Source organism: Corvus hawaiiensis, chromosome 1, assembly GCF_020740725.1.
Source record: "Corvus hawaiiensis isolate bCorHaw1 chromosome 1, bCorHaw1.pri.cur, whole genome shotgun sequence".
NCBI classification, from domain to species: Eukaryota; Metazoa; Chordata; class Aves; order Passeriformes; family Corvidae; genus Corvus; species Corvus hawaiiensis.
The window spans coordinates 18,297,395-18,316,770 of NC_063213.1; the positions used below are offsets into that span (position 1 = coordinate 18,297,395).

General features: G+C 43.3%; 1 protein-coding gene across 1 annotated transcript in view; it reads left to right on the top strand.

Moving 5' to 3' along the window:
- Window positions 1-3,194: 3,194 nt before the first annotated feature.
- The window catches only part of PIP4K2A (phosphatidylinositol-5-phosphate 4-kinase type 2 alpha), a 106,661-nt gene continuing 90,479 nt past the window's right edge, over window positions 3,195-19,376 (top strand). The window contains exon 1 of the mRNA XM_048295234.1: window positions 3,195-3,524. Within this exon, the coding sequence (XP_048151191.1) occupies window positions 3,384-3,524 (141 nt within the window). The 5' untranslated portion in view covers window positions 3,195-3,383. The remainder of the gene's footprint in view (window positions 3,525-19,376) is intronic.

A 19,376-nucleotide genomic window follows, 5' to 3' on the forward strand; every position in this document is an offset into this window, starting at 1 on the left:
AGGGCTGGTGCTGGGAGCCAAAGAGAGCCTAGAGCTCCAGGTGGAGGGAGGCTTGGTGAGAGCAGCTGATAGGGAAAAGCTTGGGCCACAGGGATAGCTTGCCTGCAAAAACTTGTAGGTAGAAGCAATGGCTGAGGGGCCTGGTCCAAGGCTCAACCTAACTTCTAGGTGTAGGGTGAGGTTTGAGGTTATGTTTGACAGAATGAAAGAGAGAACAGCTGCAGCCGGCTCAGGGCTAGAAAGTGACAGTCCCAGGAAAGTGTAGGCTACCAGAAGAACTTGGCACCAAGAACTTCCTGGTGTGGGCACTGGCACCACATCCGAAGCCCAGCATATGGTTTGTTTGAGGCTTAAGGTTAGAGCTGAGAGACACGGAGGACCTGGAGCTGCAGCTGGAATGGAGCTAGAAAGGAGCCCTTAAAAAAAAAAAGGTGTGGGTTAGAGAAAATGGGGCAGGGACAATATCTTACTGAGGGTACTGGCTGGGGGTCCTGGTCTAAAGATCTGTGTTAATGTTAAGGTGGGCATTTGGACAGAGAGAGCCTAGAGCTGCAGATGGAGGGGGCTTAAAAGGGAATACGTCAAAGGAAGGGGTAGACTGTGAGAAGAATGTGGCTGTGACAATGTTTTGGTGTGGGCAATGGCTGGGGACCCTGCATTGTGACTCAGCATAAAATTACGTTTGCCCTCAGGGTTAGTGGTAGAACCGGGGGAGAGGGAGCCCTGGAGCTCCAGCTGAAGGTGAGTTAAATGGGGTTTGAAAGGGAAGTCTAGGCTGCAAGAAGTGGACTAGGAAAATTTTTACTTTGGGCACTGGCTGGAGTGCCTCAGCCTCTGTTCTATTTTAAGAGATAGGATTACAATTGAGGGAAAGAGACATCCCAAGAGGAGTGTAGGCTGCAAGTGCAAGCAAGTTTTGTCTCTTCAAGTGACCCCTGTTTCCAGCTGCATCTATGTCATGGATTCAGTGGAAAACCTGTGCCCACAGTGGTTCCTATAGGAAAGGCAAGCACAGGCAACCATCTTTGTTTATGGTACTTAAAACTGAAGAGGACAAATCTTTGCCTCAGACTTTGTCATGTAGATAGCCTAGACCCTGGAATTTTTTAAATTCTGCTGTAATTGTTATGGGCAACATCTTTTGTTCTTCTGATAAAACAACCTTCTTTAGTGAGAACTCATATTTGCAGGGAAGAGCTCTTTGGAATCTAGGCCAAGATGACAAGAAAGTCTTCTGGAAAAAAGAGCAACTTCTTTCCTCAGCCTTCCCTATAAAAAACCTACTAAAATGTTTGCTATTTATTATTTATAAACCAAAATGCTTCACTATTTACTCTGCAAAGATGATGAAAGACACATATGTGGCAGATGTTAGTCATGTTGATGTGTGCAGCATTGCACGATGCTCAGCTGTCATGTTCTAAGCATAATGTAAAGAATAAAGTGGGTACTGAACTCTTCCGAAAGTCTGACTTCAAATCTATATTTAGGCATCTAAGTGACCTGCTTTTATTCAAAGGTGCTGACTACTCAGCTGCTTCCATTGACTGCAGCAGAATATAACGGATTTTTTTGTTGTCGAATCTATTTTCGAGAAAAAAATTACAGTTTAGTATCTTTGTAACTCCAAAGTAATTCTGCTAAAAAAAAAAAAAAAAAAAAGACAGAAAATTAAATACATCTCTCTTTTGTCCTACTCTCTGTAAGATGAAGGGACGATATAATAAATCCCAGTAACTGTTTCTATGCAGGAGGGAGATTAAACATTACTGGTTTAGATTCCAGCATGATAGACAACTTTGCCATTGAGATCACAATGACAAAAGAAAAATAGAGACGTGCAACACATTTTTAAATTTATGTAAGCCTGTGTTGGGGTCCCAGACTCATGTATTGACCTTAGTTGCCCTGAACAGCCAGACCTGCGAACACCTTCTGCCCAGGACCTCCACTTAAGCTCAGGTAGGGCACAGTTTAGGTCTTTGCCTGAGCTATGTTGCAGGAATACCTTTCTCCAGCTCTGTATTCTGGCTATACCTTGGACCTCTCTTGTAGGTGGCTTGCCTGCACCTCCGTTTCTGGCCCTGGATAGACCCTGTGCCTACATTGTGCCTTCCTGGAGGGACCTGGTTCATCACCTCAGCTTCTCTGGGACTGCTGATAAGACGTGTGCTGTTGCCAGCACCCTGCTCACTGAGTGTGGGCCCTTTGGGACCATGCCTTGTCACTGAGGGCCCTGGTAGCACTGGGATGACCCTCACTGCGGGTTTGTCCACCTCATGGAGCAGCCCTGCTCTTGTTTCTGCCTAAGGATCTGGTTACCTTGCTGAAGTATCAACTGATGAACAAAGCAAGATCTACAGCAGAGAGGTCAGTTGATATTATTCAGAAGCGGATGGATGACTTATTGTAAAGGCACAGGAGATATATGCTCTGTGTAAGCCGTGGGTACTGACCCTGAACAGTGACGGCAGGGGTGTCATGGGGGTTCCTCATTATACAGCGGAGCAAAGTGTATGTGGTGTTTGGTATTTCTGAGCTGAGCAGATATGCCTTTGCAGGATGTCGCCTGTCACTGCTCACATCCTCTGTGGCCGTGGAGGCTGTTAAGAAAGATTCTGCTGTGGGTATAACGGGACAGTGAGGTCACAGGGGTGCAATACTCCTGCATAGGACCAAGCTTTCTGTATTAACTGCACGCCGGCTGTGAGGAACCGCTCTGCTCGGGGAGCCGAGCTGGGGCGGGAGCAGCTGGTAAAGCCCTGCCGCTGAGATCCCACTCACTCCTACAGGTCCCTTTACAGAGAGGGAACTGGAAACCGGAGTAACTATCACGCAAACCGCATGAAGTTACGGTGTGAGGGACTAGCTAGCTAAAGACTAGGGCGACGACAGGCCTGGTTTCCCAGAGAACTGGAGATGGGTGTGAGGAGCGGACGGCAGCGGACGAGAACCACCTTCTCCCCCGGGCGGCACTGAGCCGCAACCCATCTCCGCAGGCCGCTCTCCCTGAGGGGAGGGAGGCGCGGGCGGCCCCACTCCCTCACCGCCCGCGGCCGCGCAGGCGCCGCGCGCGGGGAACATGCGCAGTGGGGCGGCAGAGCCGACGCTCCGCGGCTCCCGCGGGGGCGGGGCGGGCGCGCTGTGCGTGGCGGGCGGGCGGCGGCCGCTCCCCGCGGGGGGGGCGGGGCGGGGCCGCCGCGCCGAGCGGGGCCATTTCAGCCGCCAGGCCGGGATGCGTTCGGCGTCCCGTGGCTGCCGGCCCGCTGACCGCCTGCCCGCGGGGCTGCGGCGCTGATCGCCGACCGCCCCTGTCCTTCGGTCCTGCCCGCCCGCCGCTCTGCCCCACACCAGCCCCTTCCACCTCTGCCGCCGGCAGCGCCATGGCGGCCCCCAGCAGCATCGTGCCCGTCATGGCGAGTAAAACCAAGACCAAGAAAAAGCACTTCGTGGCGCAAAAAGTGAAGTTGTTCCGGGCTAGCGACCCGCTGCTCAGCGTCCTCATGTGGGGGGTCAACCACTCGGTAAGCGCCGCGGTTCGACGCACACAAGACCGCCCGCCTCGCTGGGGCATCGCACCCGGGGGCTCTAGGGGCACGGGCGGCACCGCGGCAGGCACGTGCCGCCAGGAGCCCCCCGCCGGCTGCCGCCTCTCGCCACGGCGGGGCCGGAGCGCCTTACCGAGTGCGGCGGGGAGCGGCTGCAGTGCCCTGCCCGGGCGCGGGTGATGCGCGGGGCCGTGCCGAGTGCCTGCGGTAGCCCGTGTCCGCCCTTTCGCCCCGCGGTTCCGCTCGGTGGCAGCGAGCGGGAGGGGACGGTGCTGCGAGCGGAGCCCGAGCAGCTCCGCTCCTGCCGCCGGCCGCGCGCGGGCGGCGCATGGATGTGCTGTAGTTGGGAAAAATCCCGGTTATCAATGGGAACTGGCCAAGTTCGTCCAGTGTCCGTGCAGTTTGTTTCGGCAAGTGTCCGCTGCTCTGGTGTGCGCGGGGGAGGGGAGGAGGAAGGGCTTGGTGTGGTAAGGCGGCAGAACTGCACCATTTGCGAAGTGCTCCATCACCCTGCGGGGACGGGCGGCCCGGGCTCCGGGAGAACCCCCGGCCGGGCGCTGGTCTGCATTAAAATTAGGAGCCTGGTAAAGATGTCACATGGTTTGAGCATTATGAGGCTCAGGTCGCAGCTTTGCATCTTTAAATAGCCACCGTGGCAGGTTAAAAGTGTAGAGCCCAAAGATCGCCAAAAATCGGGTATCAGGGCAGTTGAGCAAAAAACGTATTCCCTTCTGCTGGCGGAGCGAAGCCTGTACGCCTGTGTCGGGTTTGCACGGGTTACATCTGCTGCTGTGTAACGAGCCTGTAAGAAAGTCAATGTGCAATTTGAGATTAGACTACAAATTTTGTAACAGCCACATGAAACCGGCAGAGCAGCCTGTAGTATTAACTCGCTGCTCCTTTTGTTTCCTACATATCCATATCTCATGAGGTTTTTTCCCTCTGTGGATGTTTCAGTGGTTTTTGCCCAAAGCCTGGAGTCTGTACATCAAAACTGAGCTCTGTTAGAGCTGTGTTGAACAGGACAGTACCTGAAGTGAGGATCATGGGGAATTGCTTGGGCTGTACATAGAAGACAGAGGAGAAGCTCCAGTGAAGTTGAATAGTCTGCTTAAGGTAGCTCTGTGAGCCGTAGGAAATGGTAACAAAGGATTTCAAGTTTTCTGTAGGTCAGTTGTGAGCAGTGACATCCTATGTCATGAACTGATAAGACAGTAGTTGTTTATCTACAAAGCAGGAATATCTTTAATTGTCGATATTATATATATAATACAATGTATTTATAATATATAAAAATGATATTCTGTTTGCCTGAATTGGGCATAAATACACAAATTTCTTTTGCTCCTTCTTTAGTGGCTAGTGTTATTCATAGAAAAATTCCCAAACAGGCCTCTTTAATGAAAGCAAGCAAGCTGGTAATTGCAGGGTGAGTGACTTGTACTGAATGGCAGCATGTGCTAGCTGTTCACTGTCTCCCTGAGGACAGAGGAAGATCACTGATGAAAACAGAGATCTTCCTGTTGCAACGGCTCATTGCTATGTGAGTTCACACTGGAAATACCATTACTTCTAGAGGAAAGACCTCTTCAGTACAAATAATAACCAAGTAAATAGTGACAAACACAACACTGTATGTGATCACCATCCTGCAAACCATCTGCTGTAGTGTGCATAGCTGTTCCCACTAGAAAATGTAATAAAATGTGTTGGTTCATGCGCAGAAGATTCAAAATTGTGAACTGAAATCCTTTCATTGGAGAGGCTTGAAAAACAATGCCAGCAACGCAACAGGCTCGGAGAAAAGAGGCTTCATTTTCACATGAAGGAGATGGTTGTAGGTGTGAATATCTGTTGTGTTCTGCAGATAGCATTCCATTTCCTTACCCCATGCAAAATGTGGTGATGAGTAATGCTTGGAGGCCCTGTGGAAGCGAAATCCCTCTGAATGAGAGAGCATGGAAAAAAAAGTTAATTTGATACATTCAAATTAAACATCTTTTCTTGGCCAAAAGGCAGCATTGAAGTGTTGCAGGCTCCTCTGTTAGATGCCTTTCCTGTCATTTTGTACTGCTTCATGTGGCACTGTCCAGCAAATGAAAATAAGTGTGCAGCATGGTTTAACTCTGTTATCACAAATAAGAGTTTCTCATGGGAGAAATACAAACAGTGTGTGGATTAATTAGGAACAGGAATTAAGGATCCTTAGGTTTCTCAGCAGAATAAACAGAAATCTATAAGCAAAGGCTAGACTAGGAACTGAGCATAGACCATAGTTCATGATGATACTAATTAAACTTAGAACATAGTAATAATCTGAAAAATTGTATTTAAGACTACCTGCAGTGCCTATCTATTAATGAGACAATAGAAGTCTCTGAGTCTTACGGTCTTGGGGAATACGTATATATCGAAACAGTGACATGAGATGCAGTTCCTACATTTCTGACACTGCTGCATGTTTTGGAAAGAAACACTTAGTGAATATATGAAGGAAAAAGATTATTTTTCTGTGGGTTTATTAACTTTTTAATCTCAGGACTATATTTGGTTGTTGAGTTTTGGAGGATTTTCAGAGTTTGAAATTGAATGTGTGAAGAAGTTAAGGAAAAATATAAAAACTGTTCTCTTAACTCTCCTGTCCTAGGAGACAACATGAGTCTAAAGGGAAAACTTGAACATTGGTGCCACAAAGCTGAGGGCTGACAGCAGAGGTGTGAATACTTAATGAGGGAAAAAATTTACAGAGGCATGTCTGTTACCCAAGGTCCTTATCAATTACCTCCCTCCCCCCCCCCGCCCCATTCAGGAAACTGTAAGCAACTCTCCGTTGCTGTTTACATAGAAGTAGAGAGATACCTAATGCAAAATCCTGCTTGGTAATGCAGTCAAATTCAGTAATATCTTCAAAGGGCATGTGAGAGGAAAACATGTGAACATTACCCAAATGTCTTACAAAGCAAGAAAAAATGTGTTCACATTCAGAGCCATAAATTCACTTCTCAGTGTTCTGACATATGCTGTGGAATGAAGCTTGCTGCTAACTGAAGGGGAAAGCAACTGTGTCCCATTTTGTAGATCTGATTATAATACTGATGACTTGTAGCAGCAAAGACTAATTGTCAGTGCTTGGATCTTGCAGGCATCTGCATCATTAACAGTTGATTTTATCTCAGTCTTTTACCCTGTGTCAAAGATAATCTGGCTGTGCTACTGAAATAAATATTTAAACTCAGTGGTTAGTATGACTTAAAGCTATATTTTTAACAACCTAATGTAATTGTATTTCATTTACAACTGATGTGGTAAATAACATCCCTCTCTTACCTTTGTATTGTCACTGCTGCTGGATTTCCAATAACCATAGGAAGGAGGAGAGGGAAGGAAGGTGGCTGGATGTAACTTGTTGCCTAGTGCTTTTGGAAGTAATTCTTCCATCCTTATTTCCTGTGCCTAAAAATGAAAGCCACAGATTCTGTGTTTTCTGCATCCTATGATAATCATCCCAGGCACAATGATGGTGAGTGTGCAATTAGAATTGGTTGCCTGCTTCTGTTAGGAGCTTGTTAGGAAAGCTGGGAATTTGTAGGTTTAGGCCCTTCAAAACATCACCCTGAAAGATGGCAGAAAACTAATACAAGTGGGATTTTTTGTAACTGATTTTGAGATAAAGAACAGACTGCTGGAGAGCTTGCCTACTGTGTCAACCATTAACTTAAATGTATTTAGTAGAAGAGCATGAATGCCTAATGAAGTTATTGAGCATACTGTACAAGTTAAAAAAAAAAAAAAAAAGTCAACCAAAAACAAACAGCCCCCCCCACCCCAGCCCCTGGAATCTGTAATCGCCATCTGTTTCTTGGAAGATTACAAGAGGATCCAAAAATTTAACAGTGCCTGACTTCTCACTAGCACTTGCTGCCTAATAAGCAAGCAGAGCAACAAGAATACATGGATAAAATTACTTCCCCCCAGCATTTTGAGGAGTACATCAGAAAGAGTGTACTTTCTGTGTCTAGAGAATTCAACACGTAATAAACTCCATGACCTTCTTCAACTGCTCACATGAGGCGCTGTGAGCTTGATGCTACTGTTGCACTCTCACTTGTAATCTTGCTTGATCTTTTTAACAGAAGTGGAGCAACACCAGGACAGAATAATGAAAAGAGAGGTGCGGGACTCCTATCTATCAGTGTACCTCCTGGATTCCTTCATCTTTAGAGTTAGAAACTGGGGGGGGGGGGGGGAGGGGGAGGGGGAGGAGGAGAGGAGCATGACAAGTAAATACATCTTTCCTCCCGTCTCATGCAGTAAGATATGTTTGATCACATTAAGAATGCTTCTGTATCTGCAGAAAGCTACAGAGTGTCTGTTCTAGTCAGTTTTCAGTTTGGGTTTTTTTTTTTAGCTAGTATGCTGATCTTTTCTGTTACAAACTTTTATCCAGACAAATACACAAATAGTTCACTTATTAATGGCTGTCCTTATGTTTTAACATGTCAATGGAGAGCTTGTTAGGTAAAGTGGAACCTCTTGGTTGTGGCATAGATGACTTCTTAGTCCTGACTTACCTAGCATCTCTCCTAAGAACTTTCTAGCCTGAAACATTGTAAATGTAGGAAAATTATACTGAAAAAATGTTATCAAATTGTTCCACAGAAAGATGAAAGCTAAATAATTGAAAACTAGGTTATGCCCTTTGGAATAAAAACTACATGTTTATGATTAGTTTTCATTAAACAAAGGGTGAGATCAGTTGATGAAAACAAGCCCACAGCACTTAGTACTGATGGTATGCCTTCATAAGTTAGAGGAGTTGGTAACTTCTGTGTCCATATTTTTAATACAGTCTTAAATGATGGTGTGACTGGTGGCACCCTGAGGATATGGGACCATAATGTTGACTCATGGCTCTGGCTGTCAGCACAACAGGTTGGTTGGAAACTGTCTTGGGGTGGAGAGGGCTGCTTGTCACTTGACAGCTGTGTTCTTACTATTTGTATTTAATGCAGGACATCGCTGCTGCAGCTGTGTTGTAAGTGGCTTTTCAAAACTAAGGCTAAGTAAAACTAAAGGTACTAATCAGGATTTTAAACAGTGAGCTTGGAAAATAAGAACATCTTATGAATTGTTTAATGTTGGACTGTGGGAGAAGGCTCTTTCTAAGAAGCCGGAAGAAACAATGTATTAAAAAGCATTGATTACATTAGAGCAGATAATAAAGCAATTAAAACTATTTTAAAAGTCAGTTGGGCACTCAGCCCAGATGTTTGCATATAGAAGGAAGCAGAACAGGAAGAGCAATTTATTGAAAACTTGGTTCTTTTTTGGGTGTCAGGCTCTGTGTACTGCAGAAATTAATTTGATACTGCTTTTGCAACTTAGTGGATGGACTAGTAAAAATTAAAAATTGTAAATATTATGGTTAGGTTAAGGGTTGTAAACATGCCTCCATGAAATACAAATGGGAGTGATATTTCATGTCCTTCTGTAAACTATTGAAAGGGACACATACAATAGCTTCTGTTAGGGATGAGAGTGGAGGAGCTATGAAAGAGCTCTGACAGCAGTTTCAAAATTGCTTTCTGTAGTTTCTCCCAATCTACAAGATAAGGTGCTGCAAAGGCTAGGGTCATTTTTTTTCCCTGTGGGTTTTTGAAACTGAATTTCATTAACCCCAGCAGAGAGGGCTGGACAATGTTCTGTGAAGCAAATAGGCAGCGTGAATTTGTTTTGCTGGTTCAATTTAGTTGTCTTATTTGAGTATCCTGCACCAGATGCCTTAAGAGTCTCTAGGGTATTATTTTTGAATTCCTTGCTCATTAAAGCAGACACTTGCATTATGCCCATTGGCCAGGGCCCGGTAGATGTTTATTTTCCTTCTGTAGTTTCATGGTGGCAAACTTTATTTACAATAACTGACTCACCCCATTTCTCAGTTCCTGCTCTACAGTCCTGTTTTCTGTTCTTCCTTGAAAACATCTTGTGCCTTAGGGATCCATACACTAGCTGTACATTGTGCAACCTCATGACAACTTTCGAGTAAGGTGAAACTAGTCATTATTTACAGCTCTCCAGTGTAATATTGCCAAAACTAAGCACTCGGGAGTTGTAGTCATTTTGGCTTAGGGATATCTTGACTTATTGAGAGGTTAGTCATCTTGGTTGTTAACTATGAGGTTTTAAAGGTTTGAAAGTAGTACATATTCATATTCCAGTATGAACTCATTATTTTATGTTTACTTCCAAGGCATATTTCCGTGTGTTTCCATTTCTTTTACGTGGTAGTTACTATACAAATGTCTAACACAAGTTCTGGTTTCTCTTCTTCATTTTTACTGTTGGTAAACCATGTGTTTGCACTTAGCAAAATAGTTGAAGCAGTCCAAGAAATTGCTGCCTTGCTATGGGATGGTAATGGCAAACCTTGTTAGTTTTCATAGTCTGCATCCTGGTACGTGGTGAAATGGGTTAGCTTTGAATTGTTGAGATGGTGATTTCTTGCATGCGGTTTGCTACGTGATCATCTGTCTTATGATCTTCCTGTAAAGTCTGGGTTGTTCTATAATAAGTTAATTGGTTTTGTGTTGAGAGATTGCTTAATAAGGGTGTTGTGAAAATTGTTTGAAGTAGCTGAATGCTGTAGTGATGGATCTCAAACTGAAAAGAAAACATTAGCTTTATCTTCAAAGGATGGGGTTGAATAGTTTGCAGTAGAAGTACCTAATGACCATACATCTTCTAGAGTACTTGATTTTCCTCAGGCTTGGTGAACAGCTACCTTGTGTGCTGAGGCAAGGTAATTAGTCTAGTCCAACTCTTTTGTGTGCATTGTAAGCTCCCAAGGCAATCCTAATATTCACAGCTGTGAATATATGCATGATCCTTTTAGATTGTAAGACAAAACTGAAAAAATCACATTCCCTTATGTGCCATTATTGAAAGCCTGTGGAGCTCCTTGGTGAGACTGAGACTTGCAGAACCACCTTTCAGCTGCTTGAGCTAACTGTCTTTAGTCTTTTACTTTTCCTCATCTCACTCCTTATGTCTTAGTCATATGCTGTCACACAACTCTGCTATACCTGTGTTTGCATTTTATCAATCAAGTCTCTGCCATTCCAGTCTTCCTGGTTAACAAGTTCAGCCATATCTGTTTTCCTTATCAGTTATTACTCAGCTCCAAAGTAATAATTCAATAAAAGTAATGCATTTTGAGGAGTTTTTTAGATGGACCATAATTAACTGAAGTTCATGGCCCAGCTATGCAAACAGCTGTGCCAGCAGAAAGAATGTGGAGTTGATGCAAAAACAGAAGAGATGGAGGAAAATAACTTCTTTGTAAGGAAGTGCCAGTTTAAGCTAGCGTAGGATTAGACAAACTACAGCCTCCATAGTACTGAAGCCTATTAAAGCTGGGGCTGCTGGTTTCCATTCTCTGGTAGTGCTCTCTGGTAGTGCTCTGATCCTGTGGCAAGTTCATTTGGGGAGATATGCTAACAGAAAAACGAGTGCTGAAAAGTGAATGGGCTAGGGGTTGTATACCACAAAAGGCCATATTCATAAGTGTCAGTCCCAGCTTAAAAGAGGAACTGCAAACACTGCAGGGAGCATAAAGGGAAGAGTCTGATGTACGTGTACTTTAAGGTGATTTTTTTATAGTAGCTTAGGACAGTTGGAGGGACTTGTATAGCTCTAGTGTGGGCTCTGACTGATCTCCTATCTATAGCTCAGTTTCATGTGTAGTGACCTCAAGTTAAACTGTTGTCCACAGTAAAAAAAACCACACTTGAGTAGAGAACTCACTGTGGATTCTGCACTTTCAATGAGGAGACCTTTCTCAACTATTTTAGCCTCTTGAAATAGTTGTGTATTTTGAAAAAGACAGAAGTGTCTATATTGTACCCATTGGTTTCTGGTCATCTCTACATCTTGGTTTTTAGAACCATCTGACTTCATAACTTGCATGTCCAGAGACTAGATGTCTTCAGAAAAGTAGTAATGGTTTCGTAGGGGCTGGAGTTTTTGAGGTTTCTTTTAGAGCTAAATGCTAACATCTGGCAGAACTTCTGAACAATATCAATTCTTGAAAATCCTACCTTAAATAGTCTCTTGCAGGCTATCAAGTATGTGGCTGTAGCAGTCACTGACTTTTTGGGGTTTTTTTTGGAGGGGGGGAAGAGAGGAAAATACCCAACTTGGTTAGCCTAAGACGAGTTAAAAGAAAGCGGCTTATTAATAGTTTTACTATACTGAACTGAAATTGAGAAATATCTGATTAGCTTGTGGTGCCAAGCCTCAATAATCATGTTGCCCACTGTTTTGTAGACCTTTGCTAGATCATGTGGGTACCAAAAGTGTTTTTGGTACAGCAGGCTATGATGTCAGTGCTGCTGGCTGTGCTTTTTATTTATTTGGTATGCTTCTTTTCTCTCTCAGAAATATAAGTTTTCTGTAGTTAGTGTTTATTGGTGTTATGGTGTGGTGTGGCCCTTTTGGGTTGGGTTCTGGGTGATTATAACAAAACTTTCTAGAGGAGCTAAGAGAGAAATACTTGTTAAAATTTGTGGTTGCTGGGCCCTTTACAATGTGCAAATCTCATGTATTACGGTTTCCTGGAGCTGAGCAAAAGTCAGAAGATTGACATAATGAAAGCAAGGTTGCTAATCTCTGAGCTTCCCACTTTGGTCTTTCTGACTTTTTGTATTTTGAGCTGAATATAGGGCTAGTTTTGGGAGACCAAGTTGCAAAATACCAAAAATTGAGAAAACAGTTGAGTTGAGGAATGGGATATCTATTTTTACTTCTGGAAGAGGAAGGACGTATCAGCACATGCTGTCTCAGCTGGCTATTCAAAAGAGCTGGTTGTCCCTCTGGGAAGGACAGCAGTCTCAGACAAGCTGACTTTACTGGAAAGTCCGTACCAAACCGTCTCAGTCACTGCAAACTTGCAGGTAGAGGACTCAGAAATGACTCACTCAGACTGAAATGCAGTGTCAGATGCTCAACACCAACTTCCTGTGCAGTGCCTTGGGGTTGATGCAAATTAGGGTCTCCCTGCTGCTCTCAGTGTGTGTTCCCCCCTGCCCTCAGCAGCAGAGGAGAATTGAAAAGAAGTTTTCTTGTTTAATAATTCTTTTCGGTCTTAAGCAGAATTGTCAGATTAGTGTGCTTCCAGTCTGACTCATGATTCACTTTGCAGTGTGTGGTATGTTAACCAGCCTTATCCTATGATTACACAGTGGACAGGACCAAACAAGAAAAGGTTTCTGGATATTTGTCAGGCTCAGAGAAGACAGGTGGTAAAAGTCATTTACAGAAACAAAACCTTAATGCTTGTTAACAAACCCACATACCTACTTGCAGGCAAAAAGCACTGCAGCCACTGATTCTGGAACCTCTTGCCCATTCTGTTCCTGATACAGCAGCTTTACCAGCTGTTATTTTGGGCTTCAGCTGATTCAACAATGCTGCTTTCTCTTTCTACCTACAGCTGCAGGCAGTTGTGGCTGGTTATTTCATTTGAGTGAGCAATGTCCTTCAGGCTATGTTGGCTCAGGGATGTTAATAGGGTTCAGATGTCTCTGAGCTCACAGAATCCCAAACCCCTTGTCCCTCCTCTACTTGTTCTGTTGCAGTACATCAAAGCAAAACGGTATAGAAATATTGAGTATCTTGAGTATTGCTAGTGCACTATGCCTTTTTCTTGGTGTGACTGTGGTGGATTTCTCTTCCTTCTCCACAATCTCTCCCACCTTTTGAGGTTATTTTCCCCATGTTACAACAGTTACCTGGGGTTGGTATTGGTGCTTTTAGTCCACTTTACAAGCTAATTACTCTTCAGATGGTTTTTTTTTGTACTTGATGAATCTTTCAGAGAAGTGTATTGCAACTTTCTCCTTGGAAGATGTCATTCAATAGGATATTTTTAATATTCCTGTCTTGTTTAGGAAATCTCCCAGACTTTCATACTTAAGTCAAGTTTTTCATTTTCCTGTGAATGACTTGCTGAGGTTCCTGGCTGAATGTGACTGACTTCACAATTAAAGGTTAAGCACCTAAGAAGTTACTGGAAGAGCCTGAAAGTAGTGGTTGCTCCTGCATAATGTGCTGGTCACCTGAAAGCTGGAGATTCATTGGGTTCTCATGGGTGATGACTCCTTTACAATGGGCTGCTTCTTGCTAACTACTCTGGAGCAATGTGTCTGAGGTCTTCTTTACCCCATTATAAATGCCCTTCAAAACGTAGAGACTCCTTCCTGAAAAGCCACGTTTCTGTTTTACAGTAGAATGTACGTAATGATAGGTAGTTTGGAGGGTGTCTGTATTGCTGAAGTTGCTAAGCCATCCTTATAGTATTTGATGTGTAAAAATGCTTGTTTTATCCATGTGCCTTAAGACTTACTAGGGTCATGAAAACATTCTTCTTGTTTGATTTTGTCACAAGATAGCATACTGTTCTTGTGGCAGTGCAATGCTGAAAAGTTCAGAAATGAAAAACAGATGAGGGATATAGAGATATGTCTAGCTGGCAGACAGTAATTCAGTCACTGAAGTTGCTGTTGCTATGTGCATGTGATTATCTCAATAGCAAGGCTAAAATTCACTTTAAAACTGCATTCATTGCTTAAGAGATCCTGTGGGTTTTTTTATTTACAAGGTGACATTGATATATTTTAATGTACTACTTTATGTAGTTGAGTTGGCAAAGATGTCAGCTGAAACCTGGACACAAGGGCATAGACATCCTTGTATTCAGATGGTGGAAAGTAACACCTGAAGTAACCTACTTGCTTTTGTTTGTGTTGCCATGGGACCCCTTTTGAATTGAAGACATCATCCAGGAGATCCGTGTCACATATAAGCAGGTAACTGAGATTTCAGGATTGCTTGTTCTTCAGTCAGACTTGTATTCTGACCAATAGTGGCCTTTTGATAAGCAAAACTGAAAGGAATCTGGATCATCTGCATCTCGCTGGTAGTCTTGAAATATATATAGCCTATTCCTCAAAAAAATGTAATAAAAAAGTGGGGAAGTTTGAAATGTTCTGCGAACATTGGACTTGCTGGTCAAAGGCTTTGAAAAGAGTTAATTTGGGACACACTAATTTCTGACATGGAAAGCACTGTATTTAAAAAATAAAAAACCTAGGCCCTTCATTAAAGGAAGAACACAGATTTGGTTGTGTGGAGTTCTCAACATGAAGTTGTATAGCTACTCATAAAGACAAGGAGTTTTACTGCAAACGTTTCCCTGATTTTCTTCACCTGCTATTGCAAACAAACTCAAATAGTGGTGCAAGCTGGCGTGGATCATTTGGATGATGAAGTTTAATACTATTGCTTCAAGTAGGTGGAAGAAGCACCCGAGAGCCAAGATAGTAAAGCATGGTCCTTGAGCTACATTTTCTCTGCAACTTACCATTGCTTCCCTAGCTGGCAAGTCTGAGCTCAGAATTAGTTTGTCAGATTCATGCTTGCTGCTTTTCCCCTTGACTTGAATATAAGTTTTTCACAGAAGTTGCTGTGTAACCTCCCATGCTAGGCAGCTCTGCTGAGGGATGCAAGTACACAGCTTTCTGGGTACTATGGAGTGTATCTGGAGCTTGGCTCCATGCTTTTGATGCATCCTGATTTTCTGTACTGTGCAATATGGACTGGTAGTAATTGTTTGGGAAGTAGTGTTTTTCTCTCTCCTCAAGTCATTGATATGTCAAATACTTGAAATATTATTCTGTGAGCTGTAACCATATAGGGTACTTAGTTTATGGAAATTATCTCTCAGTTGTTGAAGTTTTAGTCCAGGAATGCTAAAGTTTGTTACAGCATAGTTGTTGATGTAGTTATGCCATACATCAATCTCTCTACAATTTGTGCTAGACTTCTTAACCGCTCTTTGAAAAACATGCAGTTTTTCTAAGTTTTATTTAAGTTTTCAGATATATCTAGCGTCTCAGAGCTTGAGGTGGGGTGGACAAAAGGGACGAGACAAACCAGCAGTGAAAATGCTCAGCTTTTGGACTCCTTGAACATAAAATAAACAGTGTGCAGTGAGTCACAGCACTGTCACTTCATAACTGAGGGGAGCTTGCAAGTTTTAAAATTTTTTTAAATGAACTATCCAAAGGATTGGTATTGTTGAATTTTACTGTATCTTCCAGGACAGATAAGCTGATTTCCTGCTTAATTAACTTACTGCTTTCTGAAGTGTTTTCTAAAGCCTTGAGATCCTGTGCATTTACATGTATTTGCATAAGTAATGCACAAGGGAAAGTGCTCAGGAGTATCTGACTGGGGCTTCTGGTGGAGTTGGCAGCGCTCACTGTTGCACAAGGTACCTGTTTCACAGCTCCCCCAGTGAGCAGACAGCTTTGCAGCCACCTTGCAGGGGCGTGGTAAATGGAACAGTGATAGAAGTGCAGTCAAACAAATCCAGCCTGCAGCTCTGCTTTTGGGCCAGTCAAGCTGGCACAGGTCATGGATGCTGAAATCTGCTCTTAAAGCATCCAGGGTGACTGATTAGAGAGAGGTGCCCATGCTGTGGATGTCTGAAGTTTTGGAATGATAACTGCCACCAAAAATTTGAATGAAATAAAAAATAGCGCAAGATTACTCCAAATCTGAGTTAAGCTAACCATCAATGAAAACTCCACAACATTGTTAGTCATCTTCAGTTATCCAGGCCATGACTGCAAAATTGTTGCACGACTATTGTAAATATAAAATATATCCTATGTGAGTATAAACATCTTCTACCTAAGTGACACTTTCCTTGTCACTTAGCTCCAGCAGTATGAAACCAAAGACATTTAATCTTGTTAATTTTCCATGGTGGTTTACTAATGAACTATTTAAATTATTTATTGGTTTCCCCCCCTTCCAAGGTGTACTTAAGGTCAGGAAGTATGAAATAACTTAACCTGACACCAGTAATACGGCACTGTAATGCCTTCACTCCTAAAGATTTCCAAGGATCTAAAGCTGGCATTGCACCTTCACACTCCACAGGTGGAAGGGGAAGGGTGTTTTGCAGACTAGAGGGGAATTTTCTTTGGGGGATTATGTGGTTTTCGGTTGTGTTTTTCTGATTTCTGGCCAAGTTGTTAAATATAAAAGCATGGCTTCATTGTGAGTGTGGGCCTCCCTAAAACCTGTCCTTTCCACAGGTGAGCCCAGCTGCCAGCAGTGTGTGTGTGTCTCTGGTCAGCCAGGTCGGCTGCTTGCCTGCTGAAAACTAACCCAGTGTGAAGGCAGGTAGGGAGGAGCAGAAGGGACAGGAATGGGATGCCAGCACTGCTGGGAAGAGAGAGTGGGCAAGAGAGAGTGCTGGGAGTTGAGCTGTTTGATGCCTTGCTGCAGAGGTAAGGCTAAGCCTTGGGCTCTGCCAGCCGTGAAACAGATCCTTTTTGGTATGCTGTTGGTTTCTCTTCCCTGCATGGAGGGTAGTGATTTTGAAACTTGGAAGGTTGTAATGGTGATCCTCAAGAGGAGGAGCAATAGATGAAAAAGTGAAATCTCTCTCAGCTGCTACTTGAAGTTTCTGCTTCTGTAGGTTTTACCAACAGCATTGTCCTAATAAGCGCCTCTATTCTTGAGCTTGTTGTCCTCTAACAAGAGATACCAAGTCTCTTAACACTTAATCAATATTGTACTTTCTATGTCAAGAAAAGAAGCAGTAAAATAGGACAACTCTGATTTTGGCAGTTTAAATATCCGTCTTTTAGGGGAAATGTTTTTAGATGTATATGCAGCAAATTCTAGGCAACTAAAATGTAAGGGAAATGAAGGTATAGTCTCTGGCATGGGATTTTGTAAAAATCCCTTTGGAATACAGATAGTCCATATCCATGGTAGCTTTTGGTATCTTGGAAATGCTTCTGTTTCTCCCAGTGGGAGACATTGACACCAGTTTTAGTCTATAGCTGAACCTAAAAATGTATGTGTTGGACTTAGTCCATCATAGTATTCTGTCTGTAATGTTGTGAGTTTTGTAGTAAGTGATAAGGAAGCCTGAGAAAACTGTTCCCCTGCCTCGTCATCAAGAAATGGGAGAATTATTCTACTTCTTTTGATTAGTCCTCTGATGAGACTCCTTTCTGACATTATATGAGACTATGAAAAGTCTTCTTTACAGAAATTATATCCTTTTCTCCATGCCTAGAGTCTCTTCCCTTCTATTTTTGAATGTACATCACTTATGCCTCCATCGCTGTGTCCCCTTCCAGTCTAGGGTTGTGTCTCTAGTAAATCTTTTCCCCTGAGAGACAATTTATTACTTACTCTGAATAACAATTTTCCAGATAGGTAGTGCTATATTAGCTTGCTTGCATCTGTATGTCTTATGGGACTCTGACTATATGCTCCTAGTAGGAGTCTTGGAAGGGATAACTTGTGGTTCATTTTGAGATGTTGCTTCACTTTTACCTCCTTTTAGCAGCAGTTGTTGGTCTTGATTCTATTCTTTCCTTTTTTTCCCCCCCCACTGTTCTAAGTATTGTGCCTTTGGCCAAACTGTTTTCTAGAATGGAGAAAATACTTTTAGGAAATTAAGTATTTAGTTTCTGGCGGGATCTGACAAGTACTGCAGTCAGTGCAAAAGGGACAGGCAGAGCTGCCTGGCAGGATGCAGGAACAATGAGTCTGTCCCATTGTGATAGGAGCAAACTCTTGGCTTTGGTGTCTTGCATCCCTTCAGTCTCATCCTTTCCAGTTTTAACTTCACTCGTGTTGGGTACACTTATAAGACTCTCACAGCAGTGCTACTCTACAAGTATCTTGGGCAAGCAGGTATAGTATTTACATGGGAAAAAAAGAGAACTGTAATTGAAATTACATATGTTTGTGCAGCCAATGTGCAGTACTGTGTGTTTTACATCTAATAGTTAACTGGCTTACTAAAAACGACCTTCAGCATTTACTATTGGTCCAACATGCTGTTTTAATTTGCCTTTGTTCAGAGACTGAGGTCTCCTCTCTCTGCCGCTTCAATAAGAGACATGCTTCAGATTCAAGTGGTTTCTCTCCTGAGTGACCTATTTGTATTTTCTCATGTGGTCTTTCTATTAGGCTATGTCCCAGCAGTATGAATTGCAGCAGAGCAGCAGTGCTACCTGTGGCTTAAGGTACAGGGATAAATAACTCTGATCAAGCCCTTCGCAGCTGTGTCTGTGGCTTTAATAAAAGGAGGCTGAGTTGCTATTGCTTAGTTTATGCTGGCTCTAGTATTTGTCTGATGATCCAGTAAATCAATTCAGCTTGCTAAAAGACCAGAGACTAATCTGGCAAAAAGTCTGTGTTTTGGGCTTTTGTTTTGTTCTTATTTTTGCTGGATTCATGGGCTGAATCAACTTGTTTTCTGATCGAAGGGGTTGTTCACAGAAAGGGGAAAAGGAGGCAGGACTATTCCCACTTGCCAAGTGGCAAATCATGTAATTGAGCTTAGCTGGGAAGCAGAAGGCTGGAAAAACCACAGCCTGAGCTGGTCTTGATGCTGGCTACTGTCTGGGTAGGTCACCAGCTGAGCTCAACAAAAGGCATGTTGAATGCCAGGGGGTGGGAGGCTAGATCTGGCTGACAAGCTGGGTTACTCTGCCATAGCTACATTGGAGAAGGCAATGAGCAAAGTTAGCACTGTAGTGCTGCATCGTATTGTACAGTAGTTTTCTGAGTTTGAAAGAGTTATTCTGACAATGAGTAGTCTTCTGAGTTTGAAAGTTATTCTGACAATGAGTATTTTCCCTTTCTTATGCTGTTAGGCTTCTGTACATCAAACCTGGTACCTGGTGGTACTTAGATACTTGGACTGATGTGCTTTCAAGAGCAGCTTCCAGT